We start from the raw sequence: 26,966 nt of genomic DNA, 5'->3' as shown, positions 1-26,966 counted from the left end.
TGTGTGTGTTGGGTGGTCAGGAAAGGCTGGCATTTCAGCTCAATCCTGGAGGTTGCAGAGCCAGTGTGGGGAAGAGCTGGGGGATCCTCCAGGAGAGGGAAGAGCCAGTACCAAGTATCTGAGGCCCAAGCAGATTTGGGGTGTTCACGGAACAGAATAAAAAGGCAGAGGGACTAGAGGGGCAAGCAGGACAGACGGCCACTGCCTTCCTGCGTTATTCTCCTGGGCTGGCCTCGCATCGCCTACCCAGTGAGATCAAGACGGGGCTTCCTAGATGCACGTACACCTGCCCATCTGCCTGCAGGAAGTACCCTTTCTTTGTCTTAATGCATCAGCCCAGCTCCAGTGCCTCCTCCCCTGAGAAGCCTCTCTGATTCTCCTTCCTTTGGTTTCTCCAGCCCTTGGTTTAACCCCCCTGATTCCTTTACCAGTATGGATTGTAAGTCACTATGTCTACACCAAACTCTCCATTCTGATATGAGTTTTTGGAGAGTGAAGACACCCTTTGCTATCCATCCATCCATCCATCCATCCATCCATCCATCCATCCATCCATCCATCCCCATATGTGTTAACATATTTTTTGAGCTCCTAGAAAGTTGGAAAGAGAACACAAGCAGGAAAGGAGGAAAAGGAAGAAGGGGAAACCCACAGATTCCGGGAGCCCATTTTTAAAATCTGTGGTCCTTATAAGATGGGTAACCAAAGAGCCAGTTTCCTTGTCTCTTTGTACTGCTGCTGTTGGATCCAGCCAGATAATTATAACTAATAATAATTAAAAATCAAAAGTGCTCTAGGCACATACTTAGCATTTGACTCTGGCTGCGCTTTCTCTGAGTAGCGGCATCTTCCTCCTTCCTGCTTTAGAGATGGCCCAATCCTTGTCAACCTGACTTCTGCCGGGAGACCAGGGCCCGGATGGGCATGACCTGAAGTTGCTGACACCCAGTGGTGGTTCCAGGGAGTGAGAACCTGTTGCTCATGCTGGAGTCAGCCACTTGTGAGGCCAGGAGCCTGGGGGAGGGCTGAGAGTTGGGCTGGCTGCTGACCCTCTGAAGTCTCCTGATCCCCATTTTCTTTTTTATTTTTTTGAGAGAGAGTCTCACTCGGTCACCCAGGCTGGAGTGTGCAGTAACACGATCTCGGCTCACTGTAATCTCCGCCTGCCGGGTTCAAGTGATTCTCCTGCTTCAGCCTCCCGAGTAGCTGGGATTACAGGCGCCCACCACCATGCCTGGCTAATTTTGTATTTTTAGGAGAGACGGGGGTTTCACCATGTTGGCGAGGCTGGTCTCAAACTCCTGACCTCAAGTGACCCACTTGCCTTGGCCTCTCAAAGTGCTGGGATTACAGGTATGAGCCACTGTGCCCAGTCGCCCATTATTTCCTACTGCAGATGTATTTCTCTGGGCTCAGTTTCCACATCTGTTAAATGGGGTAAGACCTGCTGCCTCGGGTTGTTGTGAAGATGGAGTTTGCATGTGTAAAGCCCTTTATAGCACTTAGGATAGAAGGATTGCTGAGGGTCATTGTGGCCCTTTTCCAATAGGATCACTTTATGCTTCCTGCCTTCCCCACTAGGGTAGGAAACCAGAGCCCAGCACAGCCTGAATTCTACTGAATGTGACCACATGTTGTGGCGATGCCATGCCCATGCTGTGGAGCTCACAGTCTGGCCTCAGATGCCAGCCCTGCCACCAAGCAGCTCCATGACCATGAGCAAGTCACTGGCCTTCTCTTGCTTTCAAGAGACCAGGGTTATTGAAGATCCCTTCTTTGTTGGGTACTGGGGTAGCTGAAGGCAGTGATGCCTGAAAAGCTCCCAGCATTGGGTCTGGGTCAGAGTCAAAGGTTGGTGAGCCCTGGTCATTGCCCTGCCTGTGCTCTGGAGGTGGTGGGCTTTCTGTTAATGCGTTCATTGACTCATTCAATCATTCATGTGTGGACGTGCTCAATCTAGCCTGCAAGTGTTTACTAAGCACCTGATCTGTGCTAGCTGTGCATAGGTGCTGGGGACAAACAGAGGCATAGACTAAGCCCCTCACATGTTGCAGGGAGGGGAAAGTAAGCTAATAAGGACAAACAATATTTCTTATGTGTTTGTGGAATGTAATATAATATGATGTAATATGCTATAGTATATAATATAGTATAGTATAGTGCTGCATCATACCATATCACTCATACTATATACTAAATACAACATAAGTGCTACACACAACAGAGCCCCACAGTTGGGCCCCCATGTGACATTAAGGGGCACTGTGGAGCCTGAGCTTTGCCCTTGCTCCCTGTATGTTACTGTGTTACGAGCACAGTTGGTCTGTGTCTCTAAGCCTTGGTTTATTTACTGTCAAGTGGGGCAAGGGTGTTCCCAACCTAATAAGGTGTGGCATCATCATCATCATCATCACTGTTGTCATTGACATGATTATTATTGCTGCCACCACTGGAGGCAGCTGTGTCTCCTGAGGGGCCATGTGTGGCAGTTTGGGGTCTGCCTTGGGAGAAGGCTGAGGTGGACACTGACAACACTCCTTGTCCTTAGAAGGCCCAAGGCACAGGCCTGAGCCCCTCACCCCAAAGTAGTACAAATGAGACAGCATTTCCTGAGTGCTTACTGGGAACCTGACTGTAAGCCCTTCATGTGGGTAGCCTCTTAGGACCTCGCATATGAGGTCTTTGTCATAGATGGGTAAACTGAGGCTCCCCATGTGGACATAGCTGTCAGCGGGGAGGAGTGTGAGGCCAGGCAGTCTGACATGAGTGCCTGTGTTCGCAGCCTGTAGGCTGAGGCAGTGGGGTTGGAGACGACTCTCAAAGCCCTTAGAAGCCAAGGGTAGGTCTTTGGGTGCAGGGGTCTCTGAGTGGGCCTCACCTCCCAGCGAGGCAGGAGTTCCAGAGGGTGACATGGAGGCTGCATGCAGCTCCCAGGGCATGATACTGTCGCTGGTCTGGACAGCCCTGGGTGAGCAATGGCTTCTCCCTGGTCACCACAGAGGCTCAGTGAGGACTGGGCACCGGAGGGGTAGTGTTGAAACAGACGTCTGTGCCCAGCTGTGCTCAGATACCCTCATGAGCCTTGAGGGTCAGCTCGCCTGAGCAATGAAGTGTGTGGAGGCCCAGGTGGGGACTGGGGGGCCTCCCCTCAAGGCCCAGCTCCAGGCAGAGATGGCACTTGGAATCAGCCTCCGGCTGCCCGTCTGCCCATTGGAGCCTGTCATTCATGCCCTAGGGCGGGGGGCCAACCAACTTTAGAGGGCACCATGCCATCTCGACAGATGGGCACGGGGGAGCTGCCAGGAGCCTCAGGCCGGTGGCCATTGTGTGTGAGGCGAGCCGAACCCCTCCCCGGCGCTGTCTCAGCTGGGACCACATGCCTTCAGTTTCTTAGTAACAGTGACAACACTGCGAGTGGCGGCGCCTCACTGGCTCCACATCCACAGAGGTTTGCACCCTGCAAAGCCCTGCCCCGCATTGACTCAGACAAAGAGGGAGCCTCTCAGACGGGAAGACATGGGGCTTGGGGGCCTGAGGGGGTGACCCCAGACATAGACACAGACACAGACACTCCTGTCAGACCTCCTGGGCTCACAGCTCTGCCGCCCTGGCAGCTCTGCCCACGTGGGGAGCCTCAGTTTACCCATTTACGACAAGGAGACACACTCATGTGAGGTCGTAAGAAGCTACTCATGGGAAGGGCTTGCTGTGAGGTCCCTAGCAGCACTCAGGAAGCACTGCCTCATTTTTACTGCTTTGTGGTGAAGGGCTCAGGCCTGTGTCCTGGGCTTTCTAGGGACAAGGAGCACAGTCAACGTCCACCCCCCAGAGATGAGGTTTGGGGGCCTCAGAGTTGCTTTGTCAATGTGACCTTGGGCATGTGACCTCCCTCACGGTGACTCACTGTCGTCACCTGGACAGTGGGCTGCCAGTGCCCCTCTTGGAGGGTTACTGTGGGGATGCAGCATCATGCTTGTGGATCATCAAGCACGGTGCCTGGTCCCCTAGGAAGGCCACATGGAGGAGGCAACATCTGGGGTGGAATTGGCAGAGTTGTTGTGAATATCACTGTCCCTCTTTCACAGATGGGAGAAACAGGCTCAACAGTGAGTTTAAACCACTCGCTTGATGTCGTGTCCCACAGCTGGTAAGTGGCAGAGCTGAACCTGCAACTCTGGTGGTAAGAGGCAAGGTGAAGGACGATGGTAGCACCACCGCCAACCAGGCACTAAGGGAATCCTTTTGCCTTGATTTTCCCATTCTGAGGACAAACCTATGAAGCCAGTGCTGCTGTTATCCCCATTTCACAGATGGGGAGACTGAGGCATAGTTGGGCAGAGATGAGATTTGAACCCAGGCAGCCTGAACATACAACCATTGTCCTAACACCAAGGGCAGGATATTTTGTGTTACTGAACTCCATTTGTGTCAGAACTTTCTTGATACAGCAGCCTGTGATCCTGACTTACTGGGAGCGGGGATGGCTGCCTGCATCAGGAGGCTGGGGTCTGGCATGGCTGGGGATGTCTTAGCCCCCATCAACGAGAGACCAGGGGGCTCTGGGTGGAAGCCTGGATTGTACTCTTTGGTCAAGCAGGAACAATTACTAATGACATTTACAAAGAAATTAATGATGAGAAATGCAAGTTGGCATTTCAGGAGCACCCGTCAGCAGCCGTGCGCCAATACTCATAGGAGAGGCGAGGTGCTGGGGGCTGGGCATGGGGAAGAGTAGATGGCAGAAAATTAATTTTGCTGTGTCAATAATGAACATGGCTCCACTCATTCTGCTTCTGAAGTTTAGACAGAATCAATCATGGACGGACTGGGGCTTGTCCGGGGCCGCATTGAGATTCGCTGTGTGGCTGCAATACGAGCAAGGGAAAGTGACAGTTTCAGTTTGGTGTCTCCTTTAGGCATCCCAGGGGACAGCAGGGATGGGAGTGGCAGGGGACAGTGAGAAGGAAGGAGGTAGTCATCCTAGGATAGGGCCATTTGGGCTAAAATCTATGTACCACCTCTTACCAGCCAGACGACTTAGCGAGCCGCTTTGCTTTTCTGAGCCTCAATTTCTTCATCGGTCAAACGGGAACAACGGGGAGAAGTAAAGATAATACATAAAGAGCAGAGAGTCCAGTTTCTGACACATCGTAGGAGCTCAGTATATGGGAGCTGGAGCTGTTGCCTTATTTCACGGTTGTATTTTAAGATACACAACTTTCCTCCTTAGAGCCTCTCTTATGTTAAGTTGCAATACCTCCTTTGTGTGCTGTAGTTTAATTGGTCGTATTTTTTGTTTGTTGTGATACATAAAATACTGGAGCATCTTATGCTCTTTGGGGTTCTAGGGTAAATAAAATACAGCGTTGGTGGGAAGTGTGGTGGAAGGTAAGGAGCAAGATGCTGAAATTGTCTAGGGCAGGGAGGGGATTTCCAGTAGGATAAGGAACCGTGCCTGCCCCTGCCCTCCCTCCCTTCAGGAGCATCCAGAACAATGTAACCTGGTCTCTCCTCACATAGGGGAGAAGGGATGCACAAGGAAAAGTCACTGTTTTTATAACATTGAACATTTTTATAGAGCAGAGGGTGAAAACTCACAGTCCATGGCCTGGGAATTGTGGAACTTTTAGAGGGTTGTCTATATTTTATTTTCATTTTTTATTTTTATTTTTTTAAGAAAGAGAATCTTGCTCAGGCTGCAATGCAATGGTGTGATCATAGCTCTCTGCAGCCTTGAACTCCTGGGTTCAAGCAGTACTCTCACCTCAGCCTCCTGAGTAGCTGGGACTATAGGTGCACACCACTATACCCAGCTAACTTTTTTATTTTTTGTAAAGATAGGGTTCACTATGCTGCGTAGGCTAGTCTAGGCTCCTGGCCTCAAGCAATTTTACTGCCTTGGCCTTCCAAAGTGCTGGGATTACAGGCATGAGCCACGGGCCTAGCTGGTTGTCTGTATTTTAAAACAGAGAATTTCCATCATCATAAAGAGTCATTTAGCTAGTGCTTTTTGAGTGCCCGGCATTGTTCTTAGCACTTGTAGGCATTAAAACATTTGATCCTCACAATGCCTCTGATATGAAGACAAGCAAAATGAGGCACAGAGAGGTCAACTAACCCCCCAAAGCCTCAGAGCTGGTTAGTGCTGGACCCAGGCCAGCAGCCCCGGATTCTGTCCTCTTCATCACCACACTAAATGGCTGGATTTATTGATTTTTCTATAAATCAGGCCTGGCAGCCCCTGGCCGACATTTCTGTGTGACCCCCTTTGGATACTGGGATGTGCTTCCTGGTTCAACACAGCCGACAGCTGGCCTTCCTTACCTGGCTTATTACCAACTTGCACTGTGAGTTTGTAACCCCATTGAAACACTTCACAGTTTGCGATTATTATCTCATTGGTGCCTGTGCAACCATTGGTAAGGGGCTCTTGACTCTCACCGTTTTGTAGACTTGAATACAGGCTTGGGACCTGGGCGTTAAAGTAGGATACTGGCGGGGAGAAGTGGGGCTTGTGGTGAGAGTGTGGAATGTGTTCTACTCATTTGGGCTTGAGTGTTTGAGCTGGGGAGGAAGGTGAGGCTCTCTGCTTCCTGTGCAGTGACCAGTTTCCCAGCTGAGGCCACACCTGGAGGTATAGTCTAGACAGCTGCAGCCCTGACCTGTGGCGCCATCTTTATTTCCTCATCTTTGCCTCAGAAGCTGCCACATCAAAAATGTGGTATTGGCCAGGCATGGTGACTCACACCTGTAATCCCAGTGCTTTGGGAGGCTGAGCCAGGAGAATTGCTTGAGGTCAAGAGTTTGAGACCAGCCTGGACAACATAATGAGACCCCGTATCTACCAAAAAAAAAATGTGGGATCATCCATGTTTTTTAGTTGACAGAGATGACAAAGCCCTGTGGTTAGTATTAGTTATGACCCTATTAAGTGTCTATACAGCATTTTACATGTTGTAAAACCTTTTACATATGTTATCTAACTTGAAGCTTCTAACAAGGCAATGAGGTAGATATTATTAGTCTTACTTTTCAGGTGAGTGAAGGAGTACTTAGAGAAGCGAGTGACTTGCCTAGGGTCAGAAAGACAGTAATTAGCCAAGGCAAGATTTGATCTCCAAAGCCCATTGTCTTCTCATCAACTCGTTTACCGTCCTGCCCACTTATTTATTCATGCACTCCTCTTCCTCCCACCATTCATCCATTCGTCTACACATTTATCCATCCACCCACCAATCCATCTACTCATGCATCCACTCACCAATCCATTCACCCATCCATCCATCCATGCATCCATCCTCTCATCCATCCTCCAGCCACCCATCCACTCATCCATCAATCCATCTGTCTGTCAATCTATCACCTACCCATTCATCCACCTACCCATCTCTCTGCCTATCCATCCACTCACCAATCTGTCCACCGATCCTTCCACCTATCTATCCACCCACCTTTCCATCCATACATACATCTGTCCATCACCTACCCGCCATTTCATCTATCCATCCATCCATCTATTCATTCATCTACCCATCAATCTGTCATCCACCCACTCTTCCACCTACCCACCTATCTATCCACCCATCCACCCACCCACCAATTCATCCACTATCCATCTTCCACCCACCTATTCCTCCATCTACCCATCCATCCGTCTGTCCATCATCTGTCTACCATCCCTTCCCCCATACCCATCTACCCACCTATCCATCATTTATCCATCCATCCATCATCTACCATCCATCTCCCTATCCATCCAGCTACACATTCTTTCACCATCATCACCCTCCAGTATTGAGTGAGAGGTATGTGTCAAGAACCACACAGCTTTTCGGATGCCTTCTTCATGTGCTCTTAATTTCACACTTCACTGTTACTTATCCCTCTCCTTACTTTAAAACTGTGCATATACCTACACACACACATACACACACACGAAAGCACACACACCCCTCTGGTGAGATGAGTGGGATGGGACAAACTGGGGATATAGATAATTCTTGGTTTGCATCATGAAAACCAGTGACTTCTGCCTGGTGATAGAAGGGGGGGCACAGGGCAGACCCATTTGATCATTGTGGGGCAGGTGTCTGGGCAGTGACAATGTGCCCACTGTTTGGTTGGAGGCTGGGTATGTATGAGAGGGCAGACAAGGCATTTGAGGCCAGGCCACAGCATTCTTCAGCCTCATCAGTGGGACCAGCTTCCAAAGAGTGGGCAGCCCATGAAGCCCTGCCTTTCTGGGTGACGGGATCACCCTTTGCTGGGTGCCAGGTTGGACCCCCTCTCTGGACTGGCAAGGGTGTACACCTACATGTTTCCCAAGAACCGACACAATCATAAAGTGTAATCGGTCTCAGCTGCAGTTTTGATCACTGGTGCGTGCACACAATTTATCACAGCAAATTAGGTCCATCCTTACAAGCTTCTGCCCTGCAGCCTGGGGGTCTGTCAGCAAGGGGGCTGGGCCATGAGGGGCTGGGGGCCATTCTTGGGGGTTGATGGGCCATGTTTTCTGAGGAGGCCCCCTCAGAATATCCGCCAGAACAGTTCTTAGTCTGTAGGACTTAATTTTCTAGAAATTTTGAGGATGCAGGAAAGTTTTCCTTTTAACCAAAATTTGGAAGAAAGTAGAAATAGATACGATCAAAGTTTCCTTATATCATTTGCAAATCCTAAAAGCACTGGGTTAGTTTGGGGACCTGAACATATGTGTTCTGTATAATTAGTGACCGTGTGACCTAGATTTTCCACTACAGTCCTGATTTCAAGTACTCCATCCCAGCTCTTGGCTGTTTGTCCTGATTTTTGGTTTGTGGAATATGGTGACTCTATGTGGATCTCGGTTTTCTCATCATATTTTGATGAATAAATATTTAAAGTGGTAAAGTCTTGCAGAGTCAGAAAAAATTTTCTCCCACTTATTTTTTTTCAACCTGGCAAAACATGTCATGTGTAGGTGTGCCCTGTGCTCACCTTCCTGCCTCCCACCTGCCCTGCCAGAGCAAACACAGACACTTCCTTCCTGCAGCATTTGTAAACCATCAGGGCCCCCTTCGCTGGACTGGCCTATGACTGCAGGTGAGGCCTTTCTCTAGGGGAAAGAGCTCCCAGTTCCATGAGTCTCTTGAGGTCTTCTGTTCTTCCACCAGCTGGCACTGGGAGCCACACTGTAGACAACAGTGGACGGCCCAGCCCCGGCAGCACAGAGAAAGCCCCTCTGCTTGCGCTCAGCTGGTGGCATGTTGTCCTGGGATGCTGTGGCTCCCTCCCACCCAGCTGAGGATGTCTCGGGCTGCTATGATCTCTGCACCTTCCAGCCAGGAATGTCGCTGAGTGTCTTAGCTATTGGTGCAGCAACCCTTTCTCTTACCTTCTAAGATCCTGCCCACTTTTTTTGTTGTTGGTGGTGGTGACAGAGTCTCACTCTGTCACCCAGGCTGGAGTGCAGTGGCACAATCTCAGCTCATTGCAACCTCCGCTTCCTGGGTTCAAGCGATTCTCCTGCCTCAGCCTCCCGAGTAGCTGGGATTACAGACACACGCTGCCATGCCCAGCTAATTTTTGTATTTTTGGTAGAGATGGGGTTTCGCCATGTTGGCTAGGCTGGTCTCGAACTCGTTGCCTCAAGTGATCTGCCCCCCCCCCCCCTTAGCCTCCCGAAGTGCTGGGATTACAGGTGTGAGCCACCGTGCTGGCCTGTTTTTCATTGTAAAAATTCACATAGCATAAAATTTACCATCTTAACCACTTTTAAGTGCTGGTTCAGTGGCATTCAGCACATTGACACTGTTGTGCAATCATCACCACCATCTACCTCCAGAACTTTCTCATCTTTCCCATCTGAAACTCTGTTCCTGTTAAACATTAACTCCCCATTTCCCTTTTTCCCAGCCCCCAGCAGCCACTGTTCCACTTTCCATCGCTATGATTTGGCTGTTCTAGGCACCTCGTACAAGAGAAATCATGTAATAATTCATTCCACCTGGCCTAGTGTCCTCAAAGGATCCATCCCAGCTTTAAGAAAAAGGTATAACCTGCTCTGGGCATGGCGGGGGCAAGGGTTATGGGGAAGACAGTGGAGCAGGGCAACTGTATTTTTTCTTCTTCTTCTTCTCCCTTGACCCTATCAGTGGAGGCTTGGCTTTGCTACAGTAGCTTGCAGGCTGGCATTTCAGAAATATTCGTTGAGTTTTTACCAAGTACAGGCTCTGAGCTAATGGGGTACAGTGGAGAGCTGAGACAAGGTCCCTGTCTTGTTGCGCTGATGGTGTCATGAGGGGCAGTTGGCCATGCCAACTGCAAGTTGCAGGTCACTGCAAGTTGCAGGACGTGCAGAGTTGAAACCTCTGCAAGGTGCAGAGCAATGCTGTGATGGGAGTCTGTGGTCAGCGAACAGGAAGCCTGCTCCAGGAGGATGGCTCCGATGTGGAGAAGCCCCAGGAAAACCGGGGTGTGGGGAACACTCTGGATAGTGGGAGTGCTGTTGGGAGGGGGAGGGGCTTCCGGGCTGCGGTGTTTGGGGGCCTGGCAGAAGGTGGTGGCTGAGGCTGTGGGCCAGTGAGAACCAGACCATGGAGGGCCATCTGGGCTGTGGTCAGAGTCTGGATGTGTTCCGGGTGTGGGTGGAACCCGCCGGGGGGTTTAAAAAGCAGAAACCCTTCTACAGCTCTGCCTCCTCGAGAAGACAACCTGGACTGTGCTTCACGTTGTTTTCTCAGCTTTCTTTTGCCAGGAAGGGGGCTTTCAAGGGGCCCTTGCGTCCTGGGCAGGTGGGGCTGCTGGAGGGACCCAGCAGTGGGGTGAACGTGGGGCAGGTTAGCCGCACAGGGTGGGGAGACAGAAGGCCAAAGTAACAGTAACTGGCCTCTGACCACTTAGCAGTACACTGTTAGTGTCAGGACTGGGGTGTGTGTGTGTGTGTTTCGTTGGGGGGGATTCGAGGGTATCCATGAGTGTGTACCTGCATGGGATTGTGGGGTGTCCATGAGTGTGCATGGGATTGTGGGGCATCCGTATGTGTGTGTGTGTGCGTGTGCACGCGTGCACATGGGATTGTGGGGACCTATGTGTGTGGGCACATGGGATTGTGAGGTATCCGTGTGTGTGTGTGTGCGTGTGCACGCGTGCACATGGGATTGTGGGGACCTATGTGTGTGGGCACATGGGATTGTGGGGTATCCGTGTGTGGGGAGGGTGGGCACATGAGGGGGGCAGGTGGGTGTGTGTGTGTGACTAGAGTATTTGTGTGTGTGCATGCATACAGAGTGGTGTGTGCACAGTAATAGGAATGCTGCCTTGGCAGGCTGATTTCGTAAGCACCCCAAGCGGCTGCCCCTCTACCATGCCTGGCCTCTCCTTTTCCCCATGGGACACCGTGGAGGGTAGAAGGGAGGGATCTCAGGTCCTTTGAAGCAAAGAAGGTGTGGGGGTTACTTATGGTCCAGATTCTTGAATGCGGTCATGCGGCAAACTCTGGCGCTGGTCTCTCCAGATGGCCCATGGACAACCCCAGACACAGCCGTGTTGAGCCTCCTGGGTGGCTCTAGGAAAGTGGGAGTTTCTGGTCTCCTTACATGCTCCTTGGTCTCCCAGGTTTGCCAGCACCTGGCGCACCCAGAAACACTTGGGCTGACTGGGTGGGAATGCCCATGAGGCAACAGAACCCAGGACATATGGATGGTTCTGTCTTAACAGAACTTCACCTTCTACCCTTACCCTCTTTGTCAGAACTTAACCACACTGAGTCCCACATCCCAGCCCCTTGGGTGAGGATTCAACTAATGTTGGGCCATCTGCTGCCTAATGACGCCACTCCCCACCTCACTTCAGGGTGTCTGGGGCTTCTAGAGGCCCTCACCAACCCCAGAGGTCTCAAGCTGGTGGCCCGAGGGCCAGATTCAACCTGCAGATATGTTTTTGTGGGCTTGCATAGTGCTTTAAACATCAAGAAAGTTTATGGATTTATTTTACTTCCTTTTTCCCCCAACTTTTATTTTAGATTCCAGGAATACATATGCAGGTTAATTACATGGGTATATTGCATGCTGCTGAGGTTTGGGATATGACTGAATGCATCACCCAGGTCGTGAGCATAGTACCTCATAGGTTGTTTTTCAACCCTTGTCCCCTTCCTCCCTCCCAGCTCTTTTATTCCCCAGTTTCTATTGCTCCCAACTTTGTGTCTGTGCACACCACAGTGTTTAACTCCCACTTATGAGTGAGAATATGTGGTATTTGGTTTTCTGTGTCTGTGTTAGTTCACTTAGGATAATGGCTGCTAGCTGCATGCATGTTGCTGCAAAGGACATGATTTTATTCTTTTTATGGATGCATAATATTCCATGATATATATGTACCACATTTTCATTATCCAACCCACTCTTGGTGGGCACCTGGGTTGGTTTCATGTCTTCGCTATTGTGAATAGTGCTGCAGTGGACATACGAGTTCATGTTTCTTTTTGGTGGAATGCTTATTTTCCTTTGGATGCATCTGCAGTAATGGGATTGCTGGGTTGAATGGTAGTTCAATTCTTAGTTCTTTGAAAAATCTCCAAACTGCTTTCCACAGTGTCTGAACTAATCTGCATTCCCACCAACAGTGTATAAGCATTCCTCTAAGAAAGTTTATATTTTAAACAAATCTAAATTTCCAGTTTTCTTGCAAAACCGGAAGCAACACTGGGCCTATATTCGCATGTGGCAGTCATTGCCTGGAGCTGACAAGTGCTGCCTCTTCTTGACAAAGTTTGAGTTCTTGGGGCTGACACAGACCCCACTGGGTCTTACTGCTTTGCACCTGGCCTGGGCTGCACTTGTCCATGGTGTGAACCTGACAGCACCCACACTCTAATCTTGAGGCCTCCATCCAGACATGCAGTTCCATGTGGTTAGAGGAATCCTCCCCACTGCAGACAGATCTCCTGGAATTCACCCGCTCTTTTTCATGACATAAACATTTTCTGAGCATTGGTACCCCTGCTGACAGGTGCTTCCATCTTCCCAAACTGCTTCACGTGCGTGATCTTCTTTGACCCACACTAAGAGCAACAGATAGACTTTGAAGTGAACCCTTTTTTGGTTTTGAGAACCTGTCCACCCAATAGCCTTTTTTTTTGAAATGGGGTCTCACCCTGTGGCTGGAGTGCCCTGGCATGATCCTAGCTCACTGCAGCCTCGAATTTCTGGGCTCAAGTGATCCTCCCGCCTCAGCCATCTGAGAAGCTGGGACTACAGGCACACGCCACCACACCCACCTAATCTTTTTTTTTTTTTTTTTCGTAGAGATGGGGTTTCACCCAGGCTGATCTCAAACTCCTGGCTTCAAGTAATCCTCCCACCTCAGCCTCCAAAGTGCTGGGATTCCAGGCATGAGCCACTCACCCAGCTCCAGTGCCATTTTTTATGGAGTTTCGTCACTTCCACCCCGGGCTCTTCTCAAGGCTTTGCAAGAGGTGCACTTGATTGGATTCCTGGCCCAGCAGCATCAGATTGGGGCCCCATCTTTTAGGGGTCTGATTCAGGCTCTTTTAGGGCAGGGGACTGTGCACTAATTCATATTTGAGATGAGCTGTCCCATGGGGGCCTGGTTTCAAGCAGGCTGCTGTGGTTAGAATGAAGTTTGCAGTGGCCACAGGTTGACAAGATCAGTGCAGCATTTCTACCCAGGAGGGGGCCAAAGGCCACAGAAGTGAACTTGTGGTCACCTGGCACACTGTTGCTAGGACCCCCGATTTTCAGTCCTGAATCTGCTGCTAGGTACCCTGTCCCCAAGGAGCTTAGCCACTGGGTACCCCCACCCTCTTTGGAGAAACAGCGGCAGTATTTGGGGGTCACATTAACTCAGGCCTCAGAGTCAGGCGTGGACTCTGTTGCTGAGGAGGAGCAAGTCTATAAGCAGCCGTGGAAGCATTCCATCTTCCTTTGCTTGCGACAGGAGCCATAAAACTCTCATTTTCCCTTGCACGGCTGCTATCTAAAGTCTCACCGCTCACCCGATTCTCTGCTCACAAACAGACTGATGGGGCCCATTTGCATTCTGAAGTGCAGTTCCCCTGAGTCCCCTGTCCCTCCAGGCAGGTATTATTAGTCCCCTTGTTTTGTTGGGTGACTCTGAATGGGAGCCTGTTTACGGGCTGGGTTCCTAATAGAAGGCTTCGGTTCCCTCCTAATAATCTATCCCCTGGTGGGTTTTATTTCCAAAGTACAGCAGTACAGAACCTGCCCCCTTGGGAGTTTATTGGGCTTTTTTCTTCCCCACAATATTTTCTCCCACGTTTTCATGCGAGGGAAGAGTTTCCCGCTCATGGAACTGATTGTTGACCAAGCCACCTGCGTTGGTCTTTTGTGTCCTGGCAAGAGGGGGTTCACAGAAAGTGGGGGGCACCCTCCTCCCCGCCTGGGCTCCATAGAGCATCTCGAGAACACAGAAAACCTGGATCCAGTTGGCACCAATAAAAGGAGTCTGGGTCAGAGGCTGTGTGGATGTGGCTCTTTCTCAAATGTTACCCCCGGTGACTCAGGTCGCTGCATCTGCTTCTGCTATTGGTTCGGCAAGGAAGCTGCAGAACCCCCACCCCAAAGCCAATCCCCTTGCTCCTTGGAAGTTGGAATCTCCCTCTAGGCCGGGAGTTCCGGATGAATTGAGGCTCTCACATGAGAGACAGCTTCCCTGGCTGAGCGTTGCAACACTCATCTCCTGCTGCTCCGGGGTGGCAGACGACAGGCTGTCTCACTGTCTGGGAGGCAGGGACAGGAAAACCTCACACACATCCCGTGCATGGAAGAGCTGCTGCTCTCTCTGCCATAGGACATCTCAAGGCTTTGTCCAAGGCCAGTGGGCCACCAGCTTCAATCTGAGGCCAGGGATGGATGTCATACCCACTCGGGCAAACCTTGCTCTGCCCTCTGCGTAAATGGGGCAAACCTTGGCTTGCTGGGTGGGGGTTATGGGAGAAGTGAGGTGTGTTCACGTCATAGCCTGGGCCCCGGGGGAGTGGCTGCGTCACAGGGCAGGCATTTAGAGGGAACCTTGGCCATCACTCACTCCTAATTTTAATGACATGCATTAGCTAAATTGTGTTCTGAGTATTCATTCGGCACTGTTTATGGTGTGCTCTCGAGTACGCTTACCGTTTGTCAGAAGTGCAAACTAGCGAACATATGAGCCTTTAAGACAGGCCATCTGTTCGTCTTAGACCCTTGGACGATTGTCAAACGCTTCTAAAAATAAGTGCTCACAAGCAGAGAGGGGCTGCCCAGGTGATACACAGCAGATAGGGGAGGCAGGGCTGCCTGTATCTATACCCTTCCCAAAGGGAAAGAAATAAAGTGTGGGGGGAAAGGGGAAGGTTTTCCAGGGAACAGGGGATGGGAGCAGAGGGAAATGATGGGCGAGAAGGCCCTGCTGACACACCTTTTTGGCTGGAGGCATGAGCTTCTCCCTGTGTCTTGCCTCTCCTGTAACTCCACAGCTCAAATACCTTCGATGGCTCCCCATGGCCCAGATTTAAGGGCAAGCTGCCTCGTCTGGCATCAAGGAGCCTCATCAATAAGGCCCCCGCCTTCCTCTCCAGGCTGGTCTCCATGGCACATACCCTGTGCTTCTGCCAAGCTGAATTATTCATTGTTCCCCCAACATATGCTGCACTTTTCACATCTCACAGGCAGAACAGTGCGGTGGTGAAGAGTGGGCTCTGCAGACAGACTGCATGGGTGCAGACCCAGCACTGCCATCACCAGTGGCAGGACCTGGGCCTCTCTGCACCTCAGTTTTCTCATCTGTAAAATAGGGATGATGAGAGTATTTAATGCACAGGGCAGTTGTGAGGCTTAAATGAGTTAATATGGGTGGAGGTTAAGAATGGTGTCTAGCACACAGTGAGCCTACCATCGGTGTTAGCAGTGATCATGATTGGTGCCATTCCCACCTTCATGCTGTTGTCCAGGGGTTCACTCTGCCTGAAAAGCCATCTCTCAAGCTCACACACACACACCCAGTGCAAATCCTCACCTGGGCTGTCCTTAAAGGGCAGCTAAAAGGCCAGCTTCTTCCTTAAGCATCTCCTATTGGCAGTCCTCTCTCTATAGTCCTTAAAAGGCCAGGATTGTGCCTCACTTACTCTCTTCTGTCTACTGCACAGGGCCAGGCGCCTTGTTTGCTAAGTGAACAAATAACGGGACCAAACTTCACCCCTGCCAAGCATGAACATGGCTGCCACCTCAGCCTCAAGGGCTACTTCTTCTGGAAAGGGAATCTCTGAGTGGCTAAGGTGCATTATCGGGCTTGGCCCCAGCTCCTGGAGAAAGTGAGTTGTAAAGCCAGCCTTGTGAGAGCCACTGTGGCTGGAACCTGCCAGGGAGTGGCCAGTGGTGGGCAGTGGGGAGAAGGGGGATTGGCCACAACCTCTTTCCCAACCGGAAATCATAGTGAGGTGATGTGCAAGCCGGGTGGCTCTGCAGGTGGGGCCGGGAGAGTAGGGTGGGATGCTCTGGGTGTGGGGGCTGAGTGTTCTTGTGCCTTCATATGCTGCAGGGACTCAAAGACTCAAGGGCCAGAACCATGGCCTAGTCTCCAGAGAAGAGCCAAGCCTTCTTTTTTGCCTCTTAATGGTCTTCAGGGTCTATGAGTTTGGCCATCGTCACCCTCACCATGAAACTGTGAGCCCCTCATGGGAGGGCGCTGGAGCTTCTTAACCTGTCTGTGCCCAGTGCCCAGCCCAGGGCCTGACAGACAGGAACTCAGTGAACATCTGTGGAAGAAATGGATGCATGGATGGGTGGGTGGATGGATGGATGGATGGATGGATGGATGGATGGATAGATGAATAGATGGGTGGATGGATGGATGGGTGGGTAGGTGGATAGACGAATAGATGGGTAGATGGATGGATGGGTGAGTGGATGGATGGATGAGTGTACACCTATTCCATCCCCCGTGGAGTCTCCCTGAGGCTGTCCTCCCCTGCAGACATGGCATTCTGTTCCTGAGGGTGGGGAGGAGAAAGCAGTGATTTGTGGGTACAGGGGTTCTAGCCAGGGGGGATTGTGGGGAGGGGATAATGACGCCTGTTGTTCCAAGGGCAGGACCATCCAAAGTTCAGCCATCTCGGGAGCATTCTTAAGACCTTGCCAGCCCTTTGGACACCCAGAGGGGAAGGGGGAGGGGTACAGCTGGTCAGTCCATTAAACCTCTATGAGGCCCTCACTGTAAGCCCCAATCGTGCCTGGTCCCACAGAAGTGGCAGGGAGCAAACAGGCCCTCTGCCATGGAGCACCCTGCCGGGTCAGCAAGACCAGCACAGACACCACTATGGAGATCTGTGGAGCATTCACTGTAGCCAGACTGGGACGTATGCAGGCATTATCTCCTGAGTCCTCAGGGCATCTGTATTAGTCTGTTTTGTGTTGCTATAAAGAAATACTTGAGGCCGGGTAATTTATGAAGAAAACAATTTTATTTGGCTCACAGTTCTATAGGCTGTACAGGAAGCAAGGTGCCGCCATCTGTTTCTGGTGAGCCCTCAGGAAGCTTCCAATGATTATGGAAGGCAAGGGAAGCCTTGATGATGATGGGGAGAGAGAGATTGCAAGGAGGCACCAGACATTTTTTAACAAGGAGATCTCATGGTAACTCATTACTGCCCAGAGGACACCAAGCTGTCCGTGAGGGATTCTCTCCCAAGACCTAAACACCTCCCACTAGGCCCCACCTCCAACACTGGGGATCCCATTTCAACATGCGATTTGGAGGGGACAAACATCCAAACCCTATCAGCATCTTAGGAAGAGGGCTGTGTTATTAACCACCCCCAAAACCCAGAGGTCACAGAACTTGCCCAAGGCCACATGGCCAGTAAGTGACAGAGCCAAGATTCAAACCCAAGGTGTAGCCCATCTCGGCCCACTAAAGCTTCCTGCCCACCTTGGGGTCTCCAGGGCAGTGGCTAGCACCAATGGGGCACTTGCTAAGGACAAGGCGAGGTACTAGGACTTTACAGACACTGTCATCAGAGTAGCTGAGAGCCAGGAGAGGCAGCTAACAGGGTGTGTGAAGAAGCTCTTTTTGCTTTATGCAGCTGGCATGCTTAAGCTCCTCACGTCTCTCCCACTTGACGTGGTGATGGATAGGTATCAAAGGGAGACCAGGCAGGGTCCCACGCCTAAGCAACAGAGAATGGTGCTAAGATCTTGAGAAGCAATCTTGGGCTTCAGACTAGGGAGAGGCACACAGTGTTCCTGTTTGTGACTGTGTTGGGCATGGAGGTGGGCTGAGCCAGGGCCCCCTCCTGGGGCGGGCAAAACCAGCATCGGACCCCAGCTGAACCTCCAAGGAGCCCATTCACTCTAGTGTGTGGCGGTGCTTTGGGAAGGACAGTGTAGCCACCAGGCTCTGTACTCCGGCCCGCTCCTTCCGTGCACAAAACATTACCCTGGATTGGGTTCAGGATCAGGATCATTTTGCTGCTGAATTCCCAACAACAAGCATAGTGGCTCATTGGCTCAAAGATGAATGAATAAATGAATGAATGAATGAGCAACCATGAAATGAATGCTGGGCTTCTTTCCCTCCAGAGGCTCAGGGTGTGTCAGGGAAGCGGTTCCTGAGTGCTCTGCTGACGATTTGCACAGAGAGGGCTCTTTTTGTGGGTCTCACCAGGACCCAGGGTAGGCCTGCCCCCAGCATAGGCAGCACACAGGTTTCTGTGCCCGGGCCCATGCCATCCCCTTGGCCATCACTGTCTTGTGTCCCTGGCCCCGTGTGCCAGGCAGAGGCTCCCAAAACAGGCTGTACCAGAAACCTCCATCCAGGAGAGCACACAAGCTCTGCCGAGTGGATGGATCAAGGCTGCAAACCATTGCTACCCACCCCCTCCTGCTCTCCCATTTTATTTTCCTCACCTGCTTCTCTGGCCCACACCTGTGTCTCCCTGGCAGGCAGCGAGGCCGAGTGGATGCCAGGCCTCCCTCTAGGCATTTTCCAGTCCTTGCCTGGGCCCCTGTCTCCACCCCCAGCCTTTATGGTGGTGGGAAGTGTTCATCTGTGGGGTGGGTAGCATCTTTAAAAAACGATTTTCTTCCTTCTCTAAAGGGGCTAAATATAGCACAGGCATAAACAGAGAAAGAGACATTAAGGCAGAATGCTCTTGTGAGAACTATGCTGGATGGAAGGAACTCTTTAAGAAGGTTTGCTGAACCTCCCCACATTCCTCAAACCACAGCTTCTAGCTGTGGGGAACAGACGCGGGTTCTTTCAGGGTTATTGAACTGTGCTGATTGCAGTGGCTGTCCAGAGCTGCTCTGTGTCCTGGTGTTGGGCGACTGGTGAGTCTTGGGGACAGGGGTCCCACCACCCCCTCTGCCTGTTGAGATACTGCCCTTGGCCTATGGAGGAGCCAGTGCCCTCCTTGGCCGAGCACCTGGGCACCTCTGTGCTCCCCACCACCATCACACAAACTGATTGGGTGTCCTTGACCAGTTTCCCTAGCTGAGCTGCCAGCTGCACCATTAATCCCACAAATGTTTGGGTGTCTGTGTCTAGCCCCTCTAAATCAGGCCCCTTGAGGGGTAGGCCCAGCTGGTGTCTTCCCCTCCCCCTCACTGTGCCAGCGCAGAGCAGAGCATCCAGCAGGTGCTTAATAACGTAGTGCTGAGTGAATTCTGGTGCCTGGTCCCCTTGGGGCATCAAGTTTTGACATTTCCATCTGCTGTGACATCCTGGGCTTTTGTTCCTGTCACAAAACTTCAGGGAAGGAAGTTTTATCCTTCTGTCTCAGAACCCTCTAGGAGGAAGTTCTTTCTTGAGTCTAACCTCAGAGCCCCCTGCTACTGCTATTTAAGTGGGCAGGCATACTGTGGCTTTTCCTGGGGAATGGCGTAGGCATTCTGGAGTTTTCCTCACCAGTGGTCCCAGGTGTGGGTTCCAGCCTTCATCATGTCTGCACCAGCAGTGCCCTGGTGAGCCAGTGTGGGCCATGTGTGTCACACTGACCCTGTTCTTGGCATCCTGGCAAGAGGCTGCTTCATTCTCCAGAGATCCCAGACACCCCCTGTGCCCATGTTGGTAGTAGGTGGTCCTTGGGGATTTTGTGGAGATCGAATATCATGTCTGGTTTTCTGTGGCCTGTGGAACAAAGCCCATGTTTGTTGGTACTCAAGGCCTCCACTGTCCGTAGGCCATGTGCCTAACAGCCTTCCTGTGACTTCTGTGCTGGGACCTGTACCTGCATCGCCACTTGGATTCCAGGCTCCACACCTCCGTCTCTGTTATTCTTTCCTCTTGGAATACTCTCTCCCCTTTCCACATGTCCACATCCTACCCATACCTTCATTCATTTTCTTTCCATTGATTCATTCACAAATACTGCCTGAGTGTCTACTTTGTGCCAGGCCCTAGGAACCATAATTTGAGGACAAGAAAGAGCTGTCCATGTCTCCCTTCCTCATGTCCCCTCTCTTCCTCCTCCCCGTCCTCCCCCTAATAAAGAATGACCCAGCCACACCAAGATAGCAGGGGTTTTTGACTGGCGGTTGGCAGGGTGTGAAAGTGCAGACCTCCAAGTTGCTCCTGGGCAGCTGTGCCTGCTGGGGATTGGAGGCCCAGGGGTATGGTCAGGACAGTGCATGCCCAGCCCTGGGTCCTGAGAAAGGAAGTGCCGCCACCCTGTGTGCAGCTCAGCAAAGGAGGTCAGTCTAGCTCATGAGAGGTGCCTGGCTGTGTGGGAGGTGGGCTGCAGGTGCCTGGACAGGTCTGCAGGGATGGGAAGTGATCCATGTGCCTAGAGGACTCTAAGAGCAGCTTGGTTGGGAGGGAGGAGAAGGGAGGCGGAAACTGAGTCAGCAGAGGCTTGACGCTAGCAGGAGGATGGCTGTGTAGAGTGCGGATTTGGCTCCCCACAGGACTAGCTAGCTGTCCCTGCACAAGTACAGGGAGAGGTGCCACGGCTGGAGGGTGCGGGTTCCCATGGAAACCGCCTGCATCCCATCTGTGGCCTCAAACAACCTGCCTGGTGCCTCTGGGTCCCTGACGCCCCCGACCGAGGTGTCAGGCCCGGCCGGCAGAGGTGGCACTGAGTCTGGTGCAGAATGCGGGTGATTTGCAGACTGCGGTGCCCATGGGGTGCAGGCCCTGGGAAGCCTGGCTCCCCTGAAAATCCCCTTGCTCTAGTGGATTCCAGCCGTCTGGTTCAGTGCCGGGTGCTTCCAACCTGGGTGACCTTGGGCCTGTAATTTTTGCCTTCCTAGGCCTCAATGTCTTCATCTTAAGAAGTCCCACATCGCAAGGCTGTTGTGAGGATTGAAACAGCGGTGCCTGCCACGGCACAGAGCACGCATGCCCACCAAGCCCCGGCCGTGCGCCTGCCCGGCCCGCATGAGCACGAGGCTGTCGCTGGCGCTTGGCGCTGTGGGCATCTGCTGGGAGGCAGGCGCGGGCTGCCTCTTCCCGGCAGGGAGATCGCAGGAAGGGTCGGTGACATCACCACGGGGGTGGCAGCCTTCGCAGTGCCCGTCACAGGAAGGGGCTGCGCGGGGCCTTGCTCCGGGGAGCAGGAGTGGCCCGTCTTGGCCCCAGCCCCGGCCTCCGGGCGAGGCTACTGGCATCACCTGGTCGCCCTCGCCGCGGACCCGAGCCCAGGAGAGACGCGGTGCCTCTGCTGACCCCTGGCGGTCAGCGGCACAGCTGCAGGAGTCGCCGGGCCCTGGAGGGCGCCCAGAAGGAGCCTCTCCTGGGGATCTAGGGTCCTGTGCGGCCCCAAACAGGGCCACCCTGCCTCTGGTGGATGTTGCCTCCTTTCTCCAGGTGTCATGAGGTGGAGCACCACCTGAGGCTTTGATGAAATGGGTCTGAATTTGGAACACAAACCACTGAAAAGAAACAAAAAGACGGCTTTCAGATGCCAAATCCCACCCCCAGTCCCAGGCCGCTGGCTCCTGTGAAACAGATCAACCCTGCTGGCCCCCTCCGGCTGGCAGTGGGAGGAAATGCCATTGGCTGTAATGAGAAGGAAACATTTGGCCACAGGGTCCCACCTGGGCCCTGGATTCCTAGGTGCATTCGGCCAAACTGCACTGAGTCCCTGTCTCTGGTTGGGCCATTGCCATGTGACCAAGCAGGCAGGCTCCCGGAGCCCAGCATCAGAGGCTCCTCCCGCGTCTTCTTGCCGGGTGACCTGTCCCCTGCCCGGGCCGCAGGCACCATGGCCGCCCACTGCCTCAGCACGCCTGTGCCCGCTCGGGTGTTTCTTGGCCGGAGAGCTGCACAGCACATCTGCTGTCTCCCTCTGCTAGGCTCAGAGCAGCCACGGGGAGGACTGAGAGGGGGATACGAGGGCAGCCTGCAGGCGATCAGAGTTTCCTCCTCTTCATTAGAGGAAAAGGGAGATGGAGAGGTGAACAGGGATGTTTTTAATTCCTGCCTCCTCCCCGGCATTTCCCCTTTCCCTCCACCTAGCCAGTCCCCCTGGTAAGACCTGAATGGTCTTTAAAAAAAAAAAAAAAAAAAAAAAAAAAAGCCAAAAAGAACATATAGGGAGTCCAAGTTGGCAGTAACAGGAACCTATCCCCAAGCCCCAAATCAACGTGGTGTCTTGGCAGCTGCGTCCCTGGAGCACTTTTTCCTTGTTGCATTTTGTTTTGTTATAATCGAGTCGCTTTTCTGCGGCTCCCGGCGTAAATGCACTGAGTGGGAGGGACGAGCATGCTCTCCATTCTTCTCCTTCATGTGTGTCTCCTTTCTTCGCCTTTGCAGAACCACACGATGAGCCAGCACGCACAGTGAGGGATCGCTCAACAGGACACCTCTCCGCAGAAGGCTTGCCGGAGACGCCGTGGGGAGGGCCATTTGAACATTACATCCAATCAAAGTGTCATTTGCAACCCAGATGTAAAACTCTAATGATTTGGCCATGAGGCGCTGCTATTATAAGCAGCTGGAAATGAATATTAATGGCAGAGATTAAAAGTATTCCATGCTCAGTATTTTTTATTGTCCTGCTACAGCTAGTGTGCTTTTAGAGTTTCCGCCGCAGACTACATTTCTAGAGTTAGAGAAACCTGCTTTTTAAGGCTATTGTCCTTTGTTCCTTCATGTATTATATTGATAGTTTTTAAAAAAGAATTAGTGTGATTTTTTTTCTTTGCTTCTTTTTTTCTTTCTTGTTTTTCTTTCCCCCCCCTCCCCCGCTTCGGTTAACTACTTTTTAATTGCAATTCTAGGTAATTGTGCATCGTGATGTGATTGCTTGGCTATTGTCTGAATATTTCCTTTTAATTTTTTAATTAAAGACTAATGCTTTGATTGGATTTGCCAGTTCACCGGACAGTGATTAAAACTATGTAATGAATATAATCGGTTTCAGTGCAACTGGATGGTCTGCTTTTAAATGTGACTTAATCTGACTGCAGTAACTAGTACAGTTCAATAAAGGGAATCCATGCGATTAGCATCCGGCTGCCTGGTTCTCTCCTCCCCAGCCTAGGGCCGCGTGGGGGGCTGTCAGCTCCTGTAAGGTGTGTTCCCCTACAAGTTCCTGTGGGCTTGCACACGCCCTTTGGGACCTGCACACAATAGACCGTGCTCCCCTTGGAAAAGAATCGTAGTAACCTAATGCATGCAGACTGGACAGGCTGGCAGTGGCCACAGATGTCAAAGCAGAAGACCCCTTAATGATGGAATACCCTGATCTTCCCACTCTTGGATGGGGAAACAGAGGCCCAAGGGTAACGTGCAGCTTTCCCAGGGCCACGCAGTAGGTTGGTCACCATGCTGATCATGAAGTCTTCTTGGCTTTCCCTTCAGGGTTGGCTTTCCCCTTTGTTGGATACAGGCAGGCAAATGGGTAGCCCTTCCCTTGCCAGGACTCCAGGTGGCACTTGGGTTCTGAGGCATGGAGATGTGTGACTGGGGACTGCAGAGCAGAGCCAGGTAGGAGCCGCAGGTTCCCAGTCATAGAGATCAGTAGGATGTGAGAGCATTGAGACTGGTGGCAGGGGCCAGGCCTGGAGTGAGGCAGGCAGGGGCCTGGGGTACATTATTTCAGGGGGCACTCGCTCTCAGGGCCCCCCTACACCTGCAAGTGCTGGGAATGGGTGTCCTCTTGCATTTTACACTCTAGGCACCTTGCTTATTTCACCTACTCCTGGCCCTGCTGGCATCCCAGGCTGCCCACCCAGCAGCCTTGATCTCCAGGCCTCCTCCATGTTACCTCCCACACCTCCATCATGCTGGTGCTCAGCTGACTTGCCAATCAGAGGCCGGAACTTGCATGGGGAAACCCTTCCTTGCTAACTTTCCACAAGGGGCAAGGAAATTGGTTATTACCCTCTGCAGAGCGGAAATGAAACAGGCAGACAGATTGCACCTAATTATAATGTAATACTAAGTCACGGGTGTGGAATTTGGAGCAATTATACCCATCATCTTCTAGAAGACTCCCATATCAAGGGGCTTCTGGTGACCTATAAGAGTTCCCCTTTCTTTCTGTCACCTCATGTAATGTTCTCACGCGGGCAGGGCTTTCAGTTTTTCAAAAGGCATCTTACATATGTGAATCATAGAGTAGACCCTGCCAGTAGTGGGCCGTTGCCTCCTGGAAACTGAAGGCTGTGAATGCCAATTTTCAGCCTCCTGGAGACTTGGCAGTTTTGGGGGAAGACCCCAGGGTAGACACCAGTGTTCCTCTAAGTGTACCCACCCGTGGACTGGGGCTTGGGGCCTGGGGCTGGGGCTATGTCTGAGTGAGGCTGCCACACGTTCACAGCCAGGCCTACCTTTTGGGCAGTGCTGGGACTGTCGATGGGACCAGTGTGTCCCGGGGCCTGCCACATCTCCGTCTCAGGGCCCTCTCCAGCTCTGGATTTATCCCAAACCCCATGGAGCCCAGGTGAGCCCTCAGTAAGTACCAATAGAAGATTTGATTTGACGGTTGGTGGCGTAGGGCTAAATTAGTCACTGCCCCCATTAAAAATACAGCGGGGGGTTTAAGAGCTTTTCACGCCATGTGGGAATCAGCAGCGAAGCCGGCTGATGCCTTGGGTAAGGAGAGAGGCGGCCTAGGGGACCGCGAGGTAATGAGGTTTATGGCGGTGACAAGGCAGCCAGGGAACCCCACCGACTCCCCCCTCACCCCGGCCCCATTGTTCTCCGGCTGGCTCTGTCCCTGCCGCTATGGCTGAGAGCCCCTTGTGACTTTGTGTGGGGAGGGGGCTGGCAGTGGGGACACTGAGGCCCTTCCTGGGACTGGCATTCTTTACCATCAGGCGGTATTAGGGTAGGGGAGCAGTGTAGGGTTATAAACCTGTGCCTCGGAGAACCCACTAACCCCTTCCAGAGGAATGGTCTGGAGCTGGGATGAGACACTTGCCTTTCAACTGTGAGGGGCCTTAGAGGGTCTCTGGGAGGCTTGTATGAAGTGATGCCTGACAAAGGGCTGCACACAGAGACCTGTAAGCAGCATGGTCGTCAATGATGGCGCCAGGCATCCTGTAGGAGGGCACCTTTTCAGGCAGGAGGGCGCGATGGAATCAGCCTCTCATTTGGATTTGGCTTTGGGGAGTGGGCGAGGTGACTGAAAGCCTAAGGTTCGTTGCTGCTATATTTGGATGTACAAATTGTCAGTTTCTAGCGGCTCTCTGGGCAGAGGAATTTTGCCCAGGCTGGGAAATGGACCAGGACCCCTGGGCCACGGGGCCCTGTAATGGAGCACCTGCCCAGAGTGCCCAGAAGCAGGCAGGTAAGGGTTTCAGTCTCAGTGGAGAAACTGTCATGGGAGAAATCTTCTCGAGTTCCCCAGCCTTAAAGAATGCTCCTTTTAAATTCACAGTTGCATAATATTGAACTTTTCACCTGTTTTTCTTCCCTCCTAAGATGTGTGTTCCTAGGGATGGAACCTGTACCTATAAATATTCAGTAAATAGGACCAAAACTCAAATCCATGCCTTCTTCCACTCATCCATTCAGCAAGTATTTACTGAGCTGCCCCCATGTGCCAGGCACTGCACAGGGCACTGGGGTTAAGGAGATGACCAGCAGATGTGGCCCCTGGCCTCATGGAGGCCACAGTGGCACAGGCAAGCATGCCAGTAAATGCATAGCCACACCTGGTCATAAGTGCCGTGATGACAAAGCCAGAAGCTGCCAGGGATTAATGGAGGGACCTGTGTATGAGACACAGGGGTGCATTAAGGAAGGCCTTGCTGAGGCAGGGGCTTGAGACCTGAAGAAATAAGGGAGGTGGGCAGTCCAAGAGCAGTGGGAAGAGAGCACTGCAAATGCAGAAGCCATGAGCTGGAAACAAGCCAGAAGTACCCTTAGAGAGCTGTATTCCTATGGAGTTTCAATTCTAGGTGGCTTAAAACAATCCCAGAGAAGTTCAGAATCTTGTCCAAGATCATACCATTCAGGATAGACTTGCGACTATAACTTGGGTGCCTCACTTTCCAGCCTGGGGTGTCTGACTCCATTATTAATTTTATTATAACAATCATGATGATGACAATGAATAAAGTGGTATTGTACTGTACAGGAAAGACTGCTGGTTCTCTTTCTTTTCATTAATAAAGTAACCAATTTATAGCTGAGCAGAGGTTACCTTGGAGAAGGGAAGGAGCAGATTATATATCCTATCCTTCCCAGAAGTTAGGTGTGGTCCTATTACTATTGGTAGCCATAGGTTCTATCAATAGGGTATAAATAACAGCAGTATGTGCAAATTTTAAGAATTGTCCTGAAAGCGAAGAAATTAGTTCATTCCTCCTATCTTTCTGATGGCTGGAATGTGGCTGCAATAGCTGGTGTTCCAGAAGCCATTTGAACCATGAGGTAACTTGACTACCCCAGTAATCACTTCTGGTTCCTGTCTGTCATAGCACCTGTGACATATGATGTTATGTATTGACTGGTATGGCTTGGAACTTGCCTTTGGAGAAGAGAGAGACACCCTACAAGGATTTATCCCCCAAATGCTT

At 51.8% G+C, this 26,966-nt stretch overlaps 1 protein-coding gene across 16 annotated transcripts in view; it reads left to right on the top strand.

Moving 5' to 3' along the window:
* ZNF423 (zinc finger protein 423) overlaps window positions 1-26,521 on the top strand; it is a 371,381-nt gene extending 344,860 nt beyond the window's left edge. For all 16 annotated transcript variants that reach the window (XM_054533877.1, XM_024234050.2, XM_024234051.3 and 13 more), the window contains one exon: window positions 22,750-26,521. In XM_054533877.1, coding sequence (XP_054389852.1) covers window positions 22,750-22,779 — 30 coding nt within the window. In that variant the 3' untranslated portion in view covers window positions 22,780-26,521. The remainder of the gene's footprint in view (window positions 1-22,749) is intronic.
* The last annotated feature ends 445 nt before the right edge of the window (window positions 26,522-26,966 follow it).

This window comes from Pongo abelii, chromosome 18 (assembly GCF_028885655.2).
Source record: "Pongo abelii isolate AG06213 chromosome 18, NHGRI_mPonAbe1-v2.0_pri, whole genome shotgun sequence".
In the NCBI taxonomy this organism is placed as follows: Eukaryota; Metazoa; Chordata; class Mammalia; order Primates; family Hominidae; genus Pongo; species Pongo abelii.
This window is presented reverse-complemented; position numbering and strand designations above follow the sequence as displayed.